The sequence below is a fragment of the Cydia pomonella genome, chromosome 2 (genome assembly GCF_033807575.1).
Source record: "Cydia pomonella isolate Wapato2018A chromosome 2, ilCydPomo1, whole genome shotgun sequence".
NCBI classification, from domain to species: domain Eukaryota; kingdom Metazoa; phylum Arthropoda; class Insecta; order Lepidoptera; family Tortricidae; genus Cydia; species Cydia pomonella.
This window is the reverse complement of record NC_084704.1, coordinates 23128971-23148547: the sequence shown is the minus strand read 5'-3', so window position 1 is coordinate 23148547 and position 19577 is coordinate 23128971. Positions and strand designations below refer to the sequence as shown.

At 40.2% G+C, this 19577-nt stretch overlaps 1 protein-coding gene across 3 annotated transcripts in view; it reads right to left on the bottom strand.

Moving 5' to 3' along the window:
• Positions 1-4974: 4974 nt before the first annotated feature.
• LOC133534665 (spidroin-1-like) overlaps positions 4975-19577 on the bottom strand; it is a 33976-nt gene continuing 19373 nt past the window's right edge. The window contains exons 3-7 of one of the 3 annotated variants that reach the window (XM_061873878.1): positions 11730-14723; positions 11544-11666; positions 11115-11159; positions 7555-7625; positions 4975-5955 (exon numbers count right to left, since the gene is read on the bottom strand). In XM_061873878.1, coding sequence (XP_061729862.1) covers positions 5935-5955; positions 7555-7625; positions 11115-11159; positions 11544-11666; positions 11730-14723 — 3254 coding nt within the window. In that variant the 3' untranslated portion in view covers positions 4975-5934. Of the gene's footprint in view, positions 5956-7554; positions 7626-11114; positions 11160-11543; positions 14724-19577 lie in introns of all 3 variants that reach the window. The other 2 variants (XM_061873877.1, XM_061873879.1) reach the window with 2 other exon arrangements.

The window sequence follows — 19577 nt, the reverse complement described above, 5'->3', positions numbered from 1 at the left end:
ATAAAAAAAAGGAGTGTGGTCGAGTTGTAGATAGATTCTATTTTACATTCTGATTTGTGATTATATAAAAATAGCGTGATTCTCCCTTGGCTGGGGAGGGCTGCCGGACATGAAGTGGGTGCACCCAGAGATGGAAATGTCAACAGTGGCCTTAATGGATAAGCGAATAGATTTAAAGCGAATATTTAACATAGTAGATTACTGCGAGTAATATTCAGTAAAGAGAAGTAGTGGGAATTTAGGTTACATACACCCGTTCGGATAAGACGGCCGCATTTGTCTGTGTGGTAACTATCATTGCATATAAAAACGTATGTTCTTTTCGATCACGCGGTCGTCGCAGTGTTCAAAACAGTTACAGTTGTTTACGTCTACTGTAGTAATAGTTGTGACACTTGAAGTGGTGAAATAGGTTATTATGTTAATAACGATGTCAAAGGAGCAAAGTGACAAAGTGACAGAGCGAATCACAGACGGTAGTTATAGATGGGATAGACCTATCGCGAACGGAGTTCTCACTGTTTAACAATACCGATATTTGATATCAGATCGCATTGCCACTCTCTGACACATGGGCCGCATGACGCGGTCTCTTCTTGTGACCTAAATTGCAACTAGGGACTGCTCGGAACAATCTAGAACCGTACGCGCGGGAGTGTAGGAAATAACATTGGTCATGGGTTGACGGAGAGACCAGTAATGGACCAAATATGACAGGTCGCAGCCGTGATCCCACTCAGCTCAGCTCAGACATCGATGGACGCTCACACCAGTTTCAGGATCCTGCTTTCAATCAGTTTAGTACGGAAATTGATCAGTATTCAGATCAGTCTTAGGATCCTGTTAATAGTTGGCTCAGCACAAACATTGATGAATGCTCAGACCAGACTCACAACTCAACTCAGACCAGATGCACGATTGGATCGATATCAGAAACGCAGTGTCTCAGCACATTTCTGTAACGTCATCAGAAATTGCACAAAGTGTCAGGCCGCGCCGATTCACGACGCAAAGGGTGAACCATGCGGTTCGAGAATGGACGGCTCAAACACATCGTTATTCACAAGTGTTCTTATTATCTGATTGTTGGTTTATTTATATGTTTGCCTATAGACATCTAATTTTAATTAAGAGTAGCATTGTCTTTCTGGGCGGGAGTGTCGCGAACGTATTGCGAACCAGCTAATATTTGCCAACGTCATGGAGTAGATGGCGCTAGTAGTCACGTTTAACTTAAGTAACCGCTTCTAGGTTATTGGGATTTTTTGAGGGAAGTTGAGAGGGTAGATGAGAACGACAGTAGGAAAAAGGAGGTTGTGTGCGAACAAATCGACGCGGCAGTGATATTTGCTTTTAGATCAAGTCAAGAACGATCTTATGGTGTTATTAGAATAATTATGTGTCTCGGGTATATTGTGACCCACGTTATCAGTACTCAGAGTGAACAGTGATCCAGTGAGGCTAATATGAACTTAAGGTAAACTTTGTGTGAGGAATGGGGTCGCTATAAGGGGAGGTTTGGAGGCGACATTAAGCTCAAGAAACCAGGTGGATAATCATGTGATACTCATGTTATATGTAGGTAAAAAAGTCGGACACCAGCACAACTCATATCGTCATCTCACTAACATCCAGGCCTCGTATAGGTATGTAGTACATTTACATATCGCTTTCCAGTATCCGTAAAAGCATTAGCTCATTCGATAGGTTAATAAGTATGGTGAGCTTGACGACACCCTTGTTATAGTATATTTTCAAATTAGATTTGTTTTCGGGTGCAGCCCATCTCCATCTCCTTGTATCTGTGTAGTGTGTTTATATGGAGCACGCCATCGCCATCTGCTTTGTATTCGCAATACGCTTATCTTCCCGAATTTGTCACCGGCTCTATCCTCTCGGCTTGGATGCACAATTTTCACGGTACCTTTTGATATTCAAATCACGGTCTGTATTTGCCCAAAATTGGTGTTTTATCTATAATTTTATATGCATTCTCGTCAGCTTCAAACAAAGAACCTTGCCTAGCATTAAGCATTATGTCCCAAACTCGAAAAAAAAACATAAGTATTAACCTTACAGTCCCTGTCTCTGTAAAAAACCTTGCATAATGTGCAAAAAATCGTATGCAGAGATTTCCATGACTGATAAGTTTGTGTGGAACAAAACGATAATGTGTAGGCCGACTTAATTATAAGATGTACGGCTTATAAAATAAATAAGATATATATAAAAAGAAAAAAAAACGAGAATGTGTTAATTTTTATTTAAATGTGCGCGTGTCTCGTCGTGTTTCGACACAGATCTTTTTTGTATGTTTACCACACATGCATGTGTTATTTCTTCACCTACCTGCAAAATTCGGTATACATTTTTGTACGTAAATACAACATATAAGACTACCTACTCCAGTTAATAAGTATTGACTGCGTTTCCACCAGCGATGTGCGAGGATGTGTTGCGAGGGATGTGTTTGTTATGAACCAATAGAATCACTATTTACCTATCCTCACTTAGCGCAGCTCTAGTTGGCAATATCTATTAGTTCTTAACAAATACATCCCTCGCTACGCATCCTCGCATGTCTCTGGTGGAAACGCAGCCGTTTGGTTACATATAAGCAAACGTTTAGAAACACCTTGTATGCCAAAATAATGAAAGTCAATTATTTATTTATTTATTTAAGGCCATTTATTAGCGAAACCTTTGAAACAGTACGTAATATTATTCTCTTTATGAAATACAATTAAGTACTTTAAAAAAAAACTGGCCTATCGTGACAGACGTATAACTACGCGGAACCCTACACTGAGCATGGCCGGATAGGCTCTTGGCTGGTTTTATTATTTTAATATTGCTGTCTTTAATATGTACACGATTTTATTATATGCAGATATGGACAAACTATACAATTTAAAATTTCTGACATGACAGTCGTGAGTGTATGCCATGCTACTTGTTAAGTACACACGTATACGGGATCAAATTAAAGGTAGAATTGGTTACAGCGACCGGACCGGTGTTCTGAAACTTCACATCAACCAGTGGGGCGAAACTGATCCCTTCGGGTATCCTTGGCTCCATTCGGCACAGCATTGCTACGAGCAATTATTAGGGTTGGCACAAATAGACGTCCCGTTGCATGCACAATCACAGATAAGATAATGACTTGAATTTTGACAATCCTAAATAGCTGAAAGAGATAGATAAGAGAGGGACAGCGTGATTAGTCGCTGAATCGCTTTCAAACTTCGATTTTGTAGAAAGTTTATTTTCGATACGGTAGCACTATTACTTATTCTGCGCTTTAACTCACTAGGAGTTCAAATTTTGACCAAGGCGGTGAATTTTCACGTTGTTTTAAATATGTAATTTCGCTGGCAGACGTATGTTCAAAATAAATATTTATAAAGTGCCATCGTCTACACTATGGAGAGACAACTTGTAAACCTTATTGCAATCCATAACTTCCACCAATGGTCAGAAGACTTTTATAAAATGAATACTAAAACACCTATGTGTATATATTGATCTCAAAACTTACTTCTAAGGGTAGTTAAGGTTAACTCTATCTAAACCTGTGTCTATGTTTCTGTAAAACTGTAACGTAATGTAGTTTTATTTAGTTTCCTAACAAAACAATATATGTTTAGATCATATTTCCTTCTCTTTATTCCAACTGTCACACATGACATACAAATGTGAGGACTCCTGGAAACTCTGTTATGTAACCATGCTATGCACCCACCCGATGTCACACCAATTATGTACCGATTCATATCCTGTTTCGTGTGCAATAAACTTATTAAAAAATACACCTAACTCAGTGGTCGGCCAACTTTTGAGGGGAAGAGCCATAGCGACAAAATGAAAAAGTAAAACGCATCGCCCGCTATTTTCACTCCGTATCAACAATATTCAATATAATTGCAATTATATGAGTATTCACATAATTGCAGACGTACAAACCCGTCAAATTTGCCTGGAAAAGTTTTATTTACCTATATGTTTTTTTTGTTTTATCTTCCCTGCAAATTCATTTGACAAGATTTAAATTGTAAAGCACTACAGGTAGTATACCTACCTGTGAAAGGTTTTTTTTTGCCTATAGTCGCTGTCACAGCGTCAAATGGAGCAATTCACCATATTTTTAAATGAATGCCAACTATAAATCTTTGTAAGAAAATAAAGTTTTTACACATAAAATTATATTTATATTTATTTTTATTAAAACTACTTGCACTGTTGTTATACGCATACATTTGATTGACGACCGGGTCTGGCCTAGTGGGTAGTGACCCTGCCTATGAAGCCGATGGTTCTATGTTCAAATCCCGGTAAGGGCCTTTATTTGTGTGATGAGCACGGATATTTGTTTCTGGGTCCAGGAACCATGGGTCCATGGGTCTCCCCATTCTAAAAACTATCTATTTCAATTTTCAAAAAAATCGAATAACGTTTAAAGGTTGCACAAATTGAAAAGATAGAGGAGAGAGAAAAGTAGGGAAGAACTCCATACATTGCCTGAAAATTAACTATGTTCTAAAATAACAAGATATAATGAATTGAACTGATACTAAAACCGAGTGAAAAAACTGAATTTTGCGTCTAAAACACGGTAAAAGCATTTTTCCTTTGAAAAAGATGGAAGACTGCAACATTTGTCGAGTAACCAAAATCCGAGTTAGTCTCTTTATATGTGGAAGGTTCAGTATCACACTACTCTCGCTTTGATGTTAGCCGCGTAAACCATTTTCTACCCTCCGATGTAGAGTCGTTGATTACTTGAAAAAATCTTTGTTGATGTTGTGCAACCTCTAAAAATTGACCGACATTTTTTTTTGGCATATAATATTTTTTTATCAGTGAGAACAAGAACTAGAGCGAAGTCAGATCAACATCGAAAATTCGAAAAAATTAAACATCCTAAATTACATAATAATTAATAAATAAAGAACAATATAAGAGTACTCTAATGTTTTTGAGAGGTGACGAATGTAAACTTAATTCAATAGGTGTTGCATCAAGAATGTAAATCAAAATATTGCTTTCGGCGGGCAATATGGCGGCAGCTGTGAAAAATCTAGATTTCTTGTATTTGCTTCTAGTTCCTTGTATTTGATTGATAATAGTTATTACATAAATTAATACACGTGTAACAGTTGTTTAATTTTATACAAATATATACATTACTTACATTTCGATGACCATAGACGATTGACGATTGTCTCTTTGCGTAAGCGCCCAGTAGCCTTACCACGACTGCCGGATCAAAGTCAAACTGACATATTCGCTAACGTCTGCGTAACTTACTTTCTATACTCTTTTGCTCGCAGTAAATATGCGAGTACGAGCGAGAAGCATAAAAAGTAAGGTACGCACACGCTAGCGAATAAGTCAGTGTCAAACTGGTGTTAGCCGAATAGTTCATGTTTCAATATATGTCACAAGGGAGCAAGATTACATATGTACGGCTTGGGCGTACATTGAATCCTGAGCGTAGTGAGGGATTCAATTCAAGTGCTAACGCCCAAGGTGGAGACAATTTTACTACAAAGTTCAACAAAGGTACTGCTTTTCACATCACCTTTAGAATTTTTCGTCAAAAAGTACAGCTTTATTGCGCATTTGCTGATTTTTGTCAACCAAATTGCCCTATTTTCTGAAAATGTATAGGATGTCCAAGAATAATACCTCTTTTAGTATTTAATATTTTACTACAAAACCAATATGAAAGCGAAACAACAACAACAATCATGTTTTCTAGACTGCAAATGAATTTTATTATATTAGCTAAAAGGAAAAATTGTTCTGAATATATTAATTATGCTTAACAAAGTTATTTTTTAAATAATTACATTTAAATCAGTTTTGGTTGAATCGGGTCCATCGTTTTTGTTGTAAGTAGATGCGTCGATACGTTGTTGTGTTTTATCTTCAGTAACGGAACTTCTTAACCTGGAAGTAATAGAAGACACATATTTAGTATTTTATTTACAATTTTTCAGTTTAAATAATTTTAATTAATTACTCAAAGTCCGACAGTTTATCTGCGGGCACGGCAGTGCTCCGGCCAAGATGAGCAAAGCGAAGCGCAAGGGCACTACCTACCTATTCTCGAAGTGTTTCGTCGTTTTTTTTGAACCCTCATAACTTAGCTTGGATTATACCAGATAAACAAAATTTTCGGGATATAATGTCAATAGTGGACTTGTTAAGAAAAAAACATTTCAATTGCATAGCTCTCATAATTTAAATTTTATTCATGTCTATAAAACCCCAATTTCGTCACTGACTCATTCACTCACTCACTGATGTATTGTATGGGGAATCAATAACCGCTGAACCAGTTTAGTTGAAATTTGGTATGTAGATAGTTTTTGTTATGGGGATGGATAAATAATAGTTTTTAAACCCAAAATCACCCCGTAAGGTTAAAAAGGGGCGGAAAAGGGCGTTAGGGGAAAAGGAGATCAAAGTTTGTGCCCAGAACACGTATTTCACGATTTTTAATCACCCCCAACCCTTTAAATAAGGGGATGGCAGATTGTTATAAGCACTTACAAAAACTTTTTCATGTAAAATGTTGCCAAGACGAAACCATAAGGCTCGCACGGTCAAAAAGTTATCAGATCTCTTGTAGAACCAAGCTTCTAACTCTACAAGCCCTAAATTCACAAACTCTATACTTTAGTGAAAATATGGAGATTTCATTCCTTACCTCCACCTTCCATAGTTTATACAAGCGAATAAAACAAAAATATTCTTCATTATGTTCTACTATCGTTATTTACTGTTGATTATTTACGATAAGGTGTCTATTTGTACTGAAAAAGTGTGAGAATGGCGTCATAAAATGTCATGGCTCCTCTACACAATGGCCCATCATACTGGCTCTGTAAGATGGATCAGCGTGTAGAGTTGGTAGTGGAGTCGGATGGCTAATGGCGCGGCGGGATGGCGTTGGGATGACTGCGGTGTCAGTGTTTTGTCCGCACATCAAAGGTGGCCCATTCATAGTTATGTGCTTTAAACCATCGCATGGCCATCTCGCTGGTCCAGCGCTGGGCCATCGTGGAGACGAGTCATCGACATCGCATGGCCATCACGCTGGTCCAGCGCTGGGCCATCATGGAGAGGAGCCATGGCCATCGCATGGCCATCTCGCTGGTCCAGCGCTGGGTAATCGTGTAGAGGAGCCATCAAACTTTTGTGAACATAATATATTTCGTTCATAATGACGCCTCCACACTTCGCTATATTCATGTCGGTGCAGATGTAGCTTAGATAGACTATGCAAAATAAAATATTTTTTTTCATACATCTAAAATTGTATTAGTAGTAGTAGTAGTAGCTAGTAGTAAGCTTTTTATTGTACAACAACACATAATAAAAGTAATATACCATCAGGAAAAGCGAAGAACAAAGGCGAATTTATCCCTATGAGGGATCTCTTCCAGTTAACCTTTGAGTAGGTGAGAGGAGAAAATGAAAAGAGGGTAGGGGAATGGAATTGGTAATACTTAATTTATAAAGTTTCGATTGTAGCATGTTTACCATTCTAGGTCGGCAGTTGCAGCCCTTTCGAGCTGGAACAGGTATGACCAAGCGCTTATACATTGGATAGCCTGTAAAAACAGAAGTTCCATTCAAAAAAAGTTTTGCGACACGCAATTTTATTCCTGAATGTACTTCTCATATGCATGTCCATCAAGTACTTTTTAAGACCTTTCTAATGAGCCTAAATTCGATGTTTTTGTGTTCTTCGAGGAGTTCCTTTGGCTACATTCCGACTGCATCATCAGGTCAGCTCCATGTTAGCATATTATTACTTTGCCATCGGAATAATTACAGAAGTAATCCAACTATCAACTGAATCAGATACCCCTAGTGTAAATTCAGTCGATAGCGAAACGTGACATACGCGTTAGCGTTAAGTCTCATTTTGTATGGGTTTTTGAACAGCGCGCCAAGCGGGACGTTTTGGAAAGTCAAAAATCTGATACAAAATGACACTTAACGCAAACGCGTACGTCACGTTTCGCTGTCGAAAATATTTACACTAGGGGTACAGGAAGTGGTTAAAATTTAAGTTACAAGATTTGAATCAAGCATACAAATAAATATACGCAGTGAAGCTAAATATATATACTTTCAACACATTTGGGTAAACAACTTGTTTTCCTTTCTCTTTTTCTTTCTTAATTTTGAACTGACAAGAGCCGCATTACGTGTGACACCATAAGAAATATATCCTATCGTTTCTCATACATTGCAGCGTTCCTCTTGTCAGTACTAAATTTAGGAAGATGTAACAAGCTCTTAAAGCCTTTGTTCATAAATATTTCAAATTTCAAATCGATAGTTTAAGTACTTAGTTCTAAAGATATTTAGCAATGTGATAGAAAGACAGACGGACGGGGCCACACCATAAGAGTTCCTTTTTATTTTTTTATTACAGATAAAATAGTACATTGTGCAATGAGTGAGTGAGTGAAATATTGCACGAGAGTGTATATATTCACCACAGCCGTAGGCTGGAGTGAATTAAAGACTCGATTAACAATATTCTTTTCATCACCCTTGCTCGAAAAAGATCTTATTTTAAGCCGATGTACTGAAGGACATAGGACTATATTGTTCCCGCGGGATTTATGGGTTGTGAAAAAAATGCTATAACTCCCTAGGGAGTCGCCATCTTCCTAGGGAGTTATAACTGTTTTTTTTTATTATGCCACTAATTCATATAAACCACGTAGCGTCAACGAGTTTTACTTTAAAAATACTGCCTTTAATAATTTAATATGTTTGTTTCTGTTAAAAAATATTTAATTTGATTAATTTAATAGTAGTTTAATAGTACATTACGATACAAGTGCGAAAAATAGGAAATTCAAAACGAGTGGCGATAAATTAAAACACGACCGAAGGGATTTTTTTAAATCGACACGAGTTGCGAATTACCTATTCGCACATGTATCGTACAACGTTTTACAGTACATATGGCTCTTTAAATGTTCGACACAGTAACGTAATATGCAAATTTTCGCACTAGTGCGATAAAGTAGCACTATATGTATTGTAAAATATTTTTACATAATTTTCAATCGTGGCTGAATGCCGAATAGGTCTGTGCCTTCAATGCCTAACCTGTCAAGAAATTACAAAATGGCGGACGAATGTTTGAAATGTCACCGTATGTATTAATGAATTATTTCGCTTAAAATTTCGTTTTTTCTTGGCAAGTGTGATGAAAAACATTGTGTGTAACTCCGGGGATAAGAATATTGCAACCTCGGGTATTTAACTCGCTTCCAAGATTTCACTTACCCCCCTCGTTGCACAATGTACTATACCCCCGAAATTACACACAACACAATGTTTTTCATCACACTTGCGAGGAAAAAACTAAATTTTAAGGGAAATAATTTAAGGGAAATATGGCGACATTTCAAACATTCGTCCGCCATATTATATTGTCATGTTTTGACAGTTTACGCATCGTAGGCACAGACCTATCCGACGTTCAGCCACAATTGAAAATTGTGTAAAATTATTTTAAACAATTAATTTAATCATAATATTAAATATTTTTAAACATGAACAAAAACACTAAATTATAAACGTACATATTTTAAAAGTAATACTCATTTATATCTTGTTAATTCGTTAGGGAGTTATAGTTTTTTTTAACAATCCATAACTCCTCCGAGGACAGTATAGGCCTTTGCCCTTCTGTAGACCTGCATGAAATAAGATCTTTTTCGAGCAAGTGTGATGAAAAGATAATTGGTCATCAAGTAGAAGTTGTAGTTTTAGTTATTTTCTATAGTTTCACTTTGATTCTTATCTCCAACAAAAATAATAGTACATTATGATACAAGTGTGCTAACTTGGTCACTACACACGAGGCGATTATAATGTGCGCGCGAGCTTTAAGCGAGCGCGCAATAAGAAAGCCGATGTGGGTAATGACCAATGCACACGCGTTTCATACGACGTTTTTCAACACACTTGCGAGGAAAAAACAAAACTAATAAATCAGATTTTTTTGTCAAAACAGTAAAGGTACCTACAAAAGTTCAAAATGGTGGCTTACAGTTTTAACATCAAATAATTGCACCAAAGCGTGCTGGGCTTGTAGGCACTTATTTGCCATTTCATTGGAATAAGCTACCAACACGTTTTCCAATAAAGACTGGGTGTTTTTGCTGTTTTTCCATTGAATAAGTTTCATATGCCGCCAATTATTTTTCACCCGAATTTGATAGTAAAAAGCTATCGTTCTCAGCTCTTACCTTTATTAAATAGTATTACTGGCAGCGTCAATTTTATGTGTTCTTCATTTTCAGTGCTTGAAAATGACATGTTCGTCAATATATAAACAACAACCATGCAAAACTATTCATTCCAATTTTATGACAAATACGGAAAATGGCTGGTGCGTTATTTTTTTTAACGCACGATTCCAATGCGCGCGCAAGGTAAAGGCGTGAACGAAATCGACAAACAACTAATTAACAAAAAGTGGCTGTGACATAATCGGACAGACAGACGGACATGACGAATCTATAAGGGTTCCGTTTTTTGCCATTTGGCTACGGAACGCTAAAAATGTAAAAAAGCTAATATTTTCGTATTTCTTTTCGACGGATGGAGATCAAATCGATAAAATGTTAAGTTTATTCATTTATGTAATTTAAAATTTTAAACCTAATAGTTGGTAAAAAACATGTATTACTCAACCAAATTAAGAAGGCTCCGTTTCCATGCATATTATTTGCAATCTTCATAACTCAGTCGGATAATATAATGAAAAAGCCCAAGTGTTATATACTGAAAAAACACGCGTGTTTAATATGTAGGATTATGAGCCAAAAATTGGTGGAATAAAAACGTCGTTTTGAGCAAGTGTGTTGAAAACATATTTATAAAAAATCATGTAAGTAAGTAAGGTTGATTTCCAAATATAACAATATGAAGCTCTAGCTACAGGCACTATAATTTTAGAAGGGTTAATAGAGAAATTGATGTTATAAAACATAATGGGTCCCCGGAAATATGCCAGAAAGCCAACGTTTCAGTAATCGCCATATTGTAATTCGTATAATTATTACCATTGTAAGCCAAGACAGGATATGCAGCATAATTCACCGGATTACCTATAAAAATACGTAAGTAAGTATATTAATGGATTATACTTTATAATTGGACACATTCTCGTAGACATTTGATAAAGTGTCAAGAAAAGAAACCAATAGGTATACTGTTATTGCTCAGTAATCTAGGAGTTCCTAAGATTTATTACAGCCTATTCGTACTTTGATTTATTTTTAGTTAAAATATCTATTAATAATTAATATAACTATAAAAATAACAACTATTTAAATATATGGTTATGTGTCAAATCCTAACAGTCTGTCGTATTTGGTAATCTGTCTCTTATTTCTATCGTCACAAAGTATGTGTTTCAAATAAACACTGAATAAAAAATTGCAAAAGGCAAAGATAAGATAATAATGTATGACAAGCTAAACGAAACGTACCAAAGGGTGCACCAGAATATATGGCGTTTGCAGTAGACCTTAAACGGGTAGTGGCTGCGCTAACATTTGATCCTTTTCCTTTACCACCTCCAGTTGAACTAGCAGCCGCGGTGGCAACAGCTGATCCTTGTCCCTTATCGTCTTCTCCTGAAATAGAGGCCGCGGTGGTAACAGTTGCAACAGCTGCAGTGTCACCTGATCCTTGTTCTTTATCGTCTTCTCCTGAGTTGGAGGCCGCGGTGGTAACGGCTGCTCTGTTACTTGATCCTTGTCCCTTATCGTCTTCCCCTGAACTAGAGGCCACGGTGGCAACAGTTGCAACAGCTGCACTGTCACCTGATCCTTGTCCCTTATTGTTTTCTCCTGAACTGGAGGCCGCGGTAGCAACAGTTGCAACAGCTATACTGTCACCTGATCCTTGTCCCTTATCGTCTTCTCCTGATCTGGAGGCTGCGGTGGCAACAACTGTAACAGTTGTACTGTTACCTGATCCTTGCCCCTTATCGTCTTCTCCTGAACTGGAGGCCGCAGTGGTAACAGTTTCAACAGCTGCACTGTCATTTGATCTTTGTCCCTTATCATCTTCTATTGAACTAGAGGCCGCGGCGCTACCAGTCACAACAGCTGAAATGTCACCTGATCCTTGTCTCTCATCGTCTTCTCCTGAACTGGAGGCCGCGGTGGCAACAGTTGCAACAGCTACGCTGTCACCTGATCCCTGCCCTTTATCATCTTCTCCTGAGCTGGACGCCGCGGTGGTCACAGTTGCAACAGTTGCACTGTCACCTAATTCTTGTTCCTTATCATCTTCTCCTGAGCTGGAGGCTGCGGGGGTAACAGTTGCAACAGCTGCACTGTCACCTGATCCTTGTCCCTTATCGTCTTCTCCTGAACTAGAGGCCACGGTGGTAACAGTTGTAATAGCTGCACTGTCACCTGACCCTTGTCCCTTATCGTCTTCTCCTGAACTAGAGGCCACGGTGGTAACAGTTGTAATAGCTGCACTGTCACCTGATCCTTGTTCCTTATCGTCGTCTCCTGAACTGGAGGCCACGGTGGCAAAAACTTTAACAGTTGTACTCTCTCCTGATCCTTGCCCCTTATCGTCTACTCTTGAACTGGAGGCCGCGGTGGTAACAGTTACAACAGCTGCACTGTCACTGATTCCTTGACCCTTATCGACTTCTACTGAACTAGAGGCCACGGTGGTACCAGTTGCAACAGCTGCACTGTCACCTGATCCTTGTTCCTTATCGTCTTCTCCTGAACCAGAGGCCGCGGTGGTACCAATTGTAAGATCTGCACTGTTACCTGACCCTTGTCCCTTATCGCCTTCTCTTGAACTGGAGGCCGCGGTGGCAACAGTTGCAACAGCTACGCTGTCACCTGATCCTTGCCCTTTATCATCTTCTCCTAAGATGGACGGCATGGTGCTCACAGTTGCAACAGTTGCACTGTCACCTGATTCTTGTCCCTTATCGTCTTCTCCTGAGCTGGAGACCTCGGTGGTAACTGTTGCAACAGCTGCACTGTCACCTGATTCTTGTCCCTTATCGGCTTCTCCTGAGCCGGAGGCTGCGGGGGTAACAGTTGCAACAGTTGCACTGTCACCTGATCCTTGTCCCTTATCGTCTTCTCCTGAACTGGAGGCCACGGTGGTAACAGTTGTAATAGCTGCACTGTCACCTGATCCTTGTCCCTTATCGTCATCTCCTGAACTAGAGGCCGCGGGGGCACCAGTTGCAACAGCTGCACTGTCACCTGATCCTTGTCCCTTATCATCTTCTCCTGAACTAGAAGCCGCGCTGGCACCAGTTGCAACAGCTGCACTGTCACTTGTTCCTTGACCCTTATCGTCTTCTACTGAACTAGAGGCCGCACTGGCACCAGTTCCAACAGCTGCACTGTCACCTGATTCTTGTCCCTTATCGTCTTCTCCTGAACTAGAGGCCGCAGTGACACCAGTTGCAACAGCTGCACTGTCACCTGATCCTTGCCCCTTATCATCTTCTCCTGAACTAGAGGCCGCGGTGGCACCAGTTGCAACAGCTGCACTGTCACCTGATCCTTGTCCCTTATCGTCTTTTCCTGAACTAGAGGTGGCGGTGGTAATAGTTGCAACAGCTGCACTGTCACCTGATTCTTGTCCTTTATCGTTTTCTCTTGAGTTGGAGGCTGCGGGGGTAACAGTTGCAACAGCTGCACTATCACCTGATCCTTGTCCCTTATCGTCGTCTCCTGAACTGGAGGCCACGGTGGCAACAACTGTAACAGTTGTACCGTCACCTGATCCTTGCCCCATATCGTCTTCTCCTGAACTGGAGGCCGCGGTGGTAACAGTTACAACAATTGCACTGTCACTTGTTCCTTGACCCTCATCGTCTTCTACTGAACTAGAGGCCGCGGTGGCACCAGTTGCAACAGCTGCATTGTCACCTGATTCTTGTCCCTTATCGTCTTCTCCTGAACTGGAGGCCGCAGTGGCACCAGTTGCAACAGCTGCACTGTCACCTGATTCTTGTCCCTTATCGTCTTCTCCTGAACTGGAGGCCGCAGTGGCACCAGTTGCAACAGCTGCACTGTCACCTGATCCTTGTCCCTTATCGTCTTCTCCTGAACTGGAGGCCGCGGTGGCAACAGTTGCAACATCTACGCTGTCACCTGATCCTTGCCCTTTATCATCTTCTCCTGAGCTGGACGCCGCGATGGTCACAGTTGCAACAGTTGCACTGTCACCTGATTCTTGTCCCTTATCGTCTTCTCCTGAGCTGGAGGCCTCGGTGGTAACAGTTGCAACAGCTGCACTGTCACCTAATTCTTGTTCCTTATCGTCTTCTCCTAAGCTGGAGGCTGCGGGGGTAACAGTTGCAAGAGCTGCACTGTTACTTGATTCTTGTTCCTTGTCGTCTTCTCCTGAACTAGAAGCCGCGGTGGCAATAGTTGCAACAGCTGCACTGCCATCTGATCCTTGTCCCTTATCGTTTTCTCCACTGGCTGCACTAGCTGCGGCAACACTATCACTTGACCCCTTGTCCTTATTGCTACCGCTCGACGAGCTGCTCGAAGTGGATGTGGTGGTCACGTCGTTTGAACTTCCAGGTGTCATCAATCGTTCAATGTCTTTTTTGAATAGATTTAGATTTGTTTCTAGTTTATTTATATTGGATAGCGTCGGCGCGACTGAAAAAAAAACTTATTTAATTAATTGGTATTGAAACCATCATTTATTTGACATAATGATGATTATAACAGGAAATCACCTTATAATAAAAAGCTGTATCAAAAAAATACCTGTAACGGTCTTGATTCAGGCCAAGTTTACTTTGTTAAGTTTACCGACAGAGTGTGTAAGTGCTAACATTAACGTCATTCTAGTAACAATTTGAAGTTGAAAACTCTGTTCAGAGCTAGTTTTAGACAGGCTAAGTTATTCCATCAAAAACATTTTCATGTAAAATGTTGCCAAGACGAAACTGACAAAAAGTTATCAGATCGCTTGTAGAGCCAAACTTCTAAGTCTACAAGCCCTAACTTCACAAGCTCCACACCTTAATCAAAATATATGGTTTGGCCTATTATCCTTATTTTTGTGTATAAATAACTCATACAATATGTATATGGTTTAACCGTAGTCGAAATAAGTTTTTGGCAAAAAATTCATTTTTGGGACAAGCTTTCATCGCTGACTGTACTTTTTTTTCCACAGGCAACGAATACTCATCGAGATAATTCTAAAAACCTCAAACACTATTAGGTTGCGTTGTTTTATCACAGAGTTCTTATGGGTACCTCCTGTCTCCATCATCAGATCAGCTTGATGGTACCATAATATTGCATTGTCATCCGACTTTCATATGTATGGAAATTTTACTTGCAAGATTTGTCCCATACATACTAACAGGGCAAGTTAATAAATAATAATAAAGGTGTAAAATCGGAATATAGAAGATTATAAATAAGGCACGAACGTAGATCAGCAGAACAGAATATATTGACAACTTCAGAATGACAAACATGTTTCTTTTGCTATACGGCCTACATTACACTCCTCCACAATAGTTAATAATAACACATCAAACTAAAAGGGACTTCCTTAATGAGTACATTAACAATAGCTAAAGATCTAACCTAGTAATTCCTTTAAGGCGACATTGCCTAAAAGGACGAGCGTGGGGCGGTGACGGTGTGTTCGGTAAAGAAGCAATTGGCGATGTTGGTGCGCTAGGTAAAGCATCTTGAAAAATAGGCGACCCTGGTGGTGCCTTGCTCCGGGAACACCACCACGTCTGACGTCGATCCCGTTGACCGCCCGACTGAGTCCGTCCGGGTCTCCTCATTGGATACATTAAGTTTACGAACTCCTTCGTTGCCAGGATTTGTACGGATATCCGGTTCCAAAGTTTCTGGCAAGGAAAACACAAGAGATTGTCTACCTGATCGCCGCTTCAATTGATCGATATGTCTATGTACCACTGATCCATCAGCCCCCTTGACGCTATAATCACCCGACCCAGTCCTATGCACTACTTGACCTGGAGCCCATTTTTCCCCCTTAAGGTACTACCTATACCAAACCTCTACGTGTAGCCCTAGTTCCCTATGTGCTCCTCCCGCAGCTAACATCTGCCGTTGCTGCGCCTGACGCACCACGGCCTTAGTATCGGGCTTCAAAGTGTCCAGCTTGGTACGAAGACTCCTACCCTGAAGTAACATGGCTGAACTCTGGCTGGTAGTAGGATGAACCGTATTCCTATAACAAATAAGTCCAAAGGGCCTTATTTACATCACTTTTTTCATAAATAGCTTTTTTGATTACTCTCTTAAGAGTTTTTACTGTAACTTCGGCCAAACCGTTTGAAGCTGGATGATAAGGTGCAGAAAAAATATGTTCGATACCGAGTCCCTGGGTAAAATTTCGCATTTCGGTACTAGAGAAAGGTGGTCCATTATCTGAAACGATTTGTTTGGGTAACCCCCACCGGCTAAATAATTCGCTCAAGGTAGCAATTACAGCGGTAGCAGTAGTACTAGTCATGTGGAATATTTCCACCCATTTGGACATCGCGTCAATTACTACCAGATATGTCTTTCCGGCAATTGGGCCCATAAAATCTAGATGAATTCTAGACCATTGTCGATCTAGCCAAGGCCACATGCAAGGCGCTTGCTTTGGTGGAGCATCCGCTTGTGCTGCACACGCGTTGCACTCGCGGCACAGGCGCTCTACTGCCTCGTTGACCCCGGGCCACCAAACATAACTCCTAGCTAAGGCTTTAGACTTCACTATACCCATATGAGGCTCATGGAGCATCCGTAATACCCGTTCCCTACATGATTCTGGAATCACTAACCTGTGACCCCACATAACACAACCTAACTCTTCGTATAGTTCGTCTTTCCTGTTAAAAAATGGTTGTAACCCAATTATGTCACAATCGGCGGGCCAACCCTCTCTAATGTATCTTAAAATCCGTCCCATTATGGGATCTCGAGCAGTCTGTGAACAAACCTCACCATAGTTGAGTAACAAAGCCTGCTGAATAAAATGTAAGTATGTCTGCTCGGGAGGCGTCGGGCTCGTTTTCCCGCTCTGAGCTACCGGTAACCGAGACAAACCGTCTGCTCCATTTTCATTTGTACGAACATACTCGATAGCGAACGTGTATGCTGACAAAATCAGAGCCCAGCGTTCCATTCGACTAGCGGCCATAGCTGGTATTCCTGTATTGGGCCCGAAAATGGATACCAAAGGTTTATGATCAGTCCTAAGGGTGAAATACCTATATACCATATAGGTACTGATGGAACTTATTGACACAAAAAATAATTGCTAACGCTTCCCGGTGTATTTGAGAGTAATTTTTCTCTGCATCCGTTAGCGTCCTCGAAATGTAAGCGACTGGACGTTCTCCCGCTCCACTCTGGTTTGGTTGCGACAAAACTCCACCAATACCCCGTGCTGATGCATCACAAGTCAGAGTTAGAGGACGAACTGGGTCATAGTAAGCTAAAACCGGCGCAGTGGATAGCACTGTTTTAATTTCCACGAACGCCTGCTCACAATCTGTCGACCAGTGCCAACCTACGTTTTTCTTAAGTAAATCATAGAAGGGTACGAGCCGACCACTTAAATGCGTGACAAACTTTGCATAAAAGTTAATCAACCCAAGAAAAGATCGCAACTCGGTCACATTACTGGGTCTGGGTATCTTAGTAATTGCTTCTATCTTATCGGGATCCGTTTTGACCCCGTCCTTACTTAGGACATATCCCAAATATTTAATCTCGCTCACTAGGAATACACATTTCGTAGCCTTCAATCTTAAACCGTTTTGACACAACCGCCTAAAAACTGTCTCTAAAGCCTGTAAGTGCTCCGCCACATTCTTGCCCCCAATTACTACGTCGTCCAAAAACACTTCGACGTTGGGGATCCCGCCTAGCACGGTACACATAATTCGTTGGAAAATTCCTGGACTAGATGCAAGACCGAAAACAAGTCTGTTGTATTTGAATAAACCGCGATGTGTATTTATAACCGTGCAGTTGTTAGACGAATCCAACTCTATTTGATTGTACGCATGCGACAGATCGATTTTAGAAAAGAAACGTGATTCCCCCAATCGAACAATCAAATCGTCAATCTTAGGTAGTGGAAAGCGATCTACTAATAACGCCGGATTTACAGTCGCCTTGTAATCCGCACAAATCCTCAAGGAGCTGTCAGGCTTGTTTACCGGTACCAACGGAGAGGCCAAGTCGGAGCAATCAACGGGCTCGATGATGCCGTCACGGAGCATAGCGTCCAGTTCGGCGTCAACGCGTGCGCGGAGCGCGTAGGGTAGCGGACGCGCGCGGTGAAATACCGGGACCGCTCCGGGCCGCAACCGCAACGTCGCTTTACCGCCCGTGTACCGCCCCAAGCCGCCTTGAAACAACTCCTTATACCTGTCACATAAAGATTTAATGTTATAATTTAATTTAGATTTTTCATTACTTACACTTATATTATGACAGTTATCAAAAATCGGAATGCCTGTTTTCAATTCCACTAACCAATGTCGACCTATTACCACCCTTAATCTCAAACAACTCTAACTCTTTCTCTGTGGCTGCATAACGAACCTTAGGCTTTATCATTCCGATAGGATTCAGTGGTGTTCCGTCATAAAACGTAAAGTTTGCATTGGGTGGTTGCAAAGGAATATCCTTGAAATAGGTGTGGTATGTCTCACTACTTATGCATGAGGCAGCCGAACCCGTGTCGACTTCCATAGTCAGTGAACAATTATTTATGAAAACAGGTATTCTCACCGGTGGATAGTCGCTTAAGTAATGAAAATCTTCCTCCTGCAGGGGCTCCAACGTGCGATACACCGCTCCGACATCTTCCATTTTCCCGCCTAATATATATATATTTTTTTATTTATTTAGAAAACAAACAGCCTTTTACAAATATGTCTAAAGTAAATGAACTAAAAATAGGCCTAAAGTTTCCTACATTACTAAGAAAACTATTACATGGAAATGTAAATTACGCAATTATAAATTACCGGTTTAGTTGTGTACTACATGCAAGTAAGTTAAGAAAACATACAAAAGTATGAAAAATATGACTGGAACCAAATTGATCAATTTCAAGAAAACAAAATTTGCCGAACTTTGTTCTTGAACACGGACAAACTATGAACAAAAATATCTATATCGTTAAGAGATTCATTATACAAATAACAAGTGCGCCTAAAGAAAGAGTTTTTAGCATACTGTGTGCCACAGGAGGAAATAGAAAATGTGGGTTTAGAACGTGAGTGGAAACGAGAGATTTTGAAGGAAACGCTATCTAATAAAAGGTTAGAATCTATGTGATTTCTAATAATTTTAAATAAAAATAAAACATCTAGATATGCTCTTCTTTTCTCCAATGGAGGGAGACTATGTTTAGCTGCTGACGAAAAATAATCACAGTTATAGCGGCCGGTTCTGTAATCAAGGGACTTACAAAAAAAATTTTGAATCCTTTCAAGTCGTGACTTA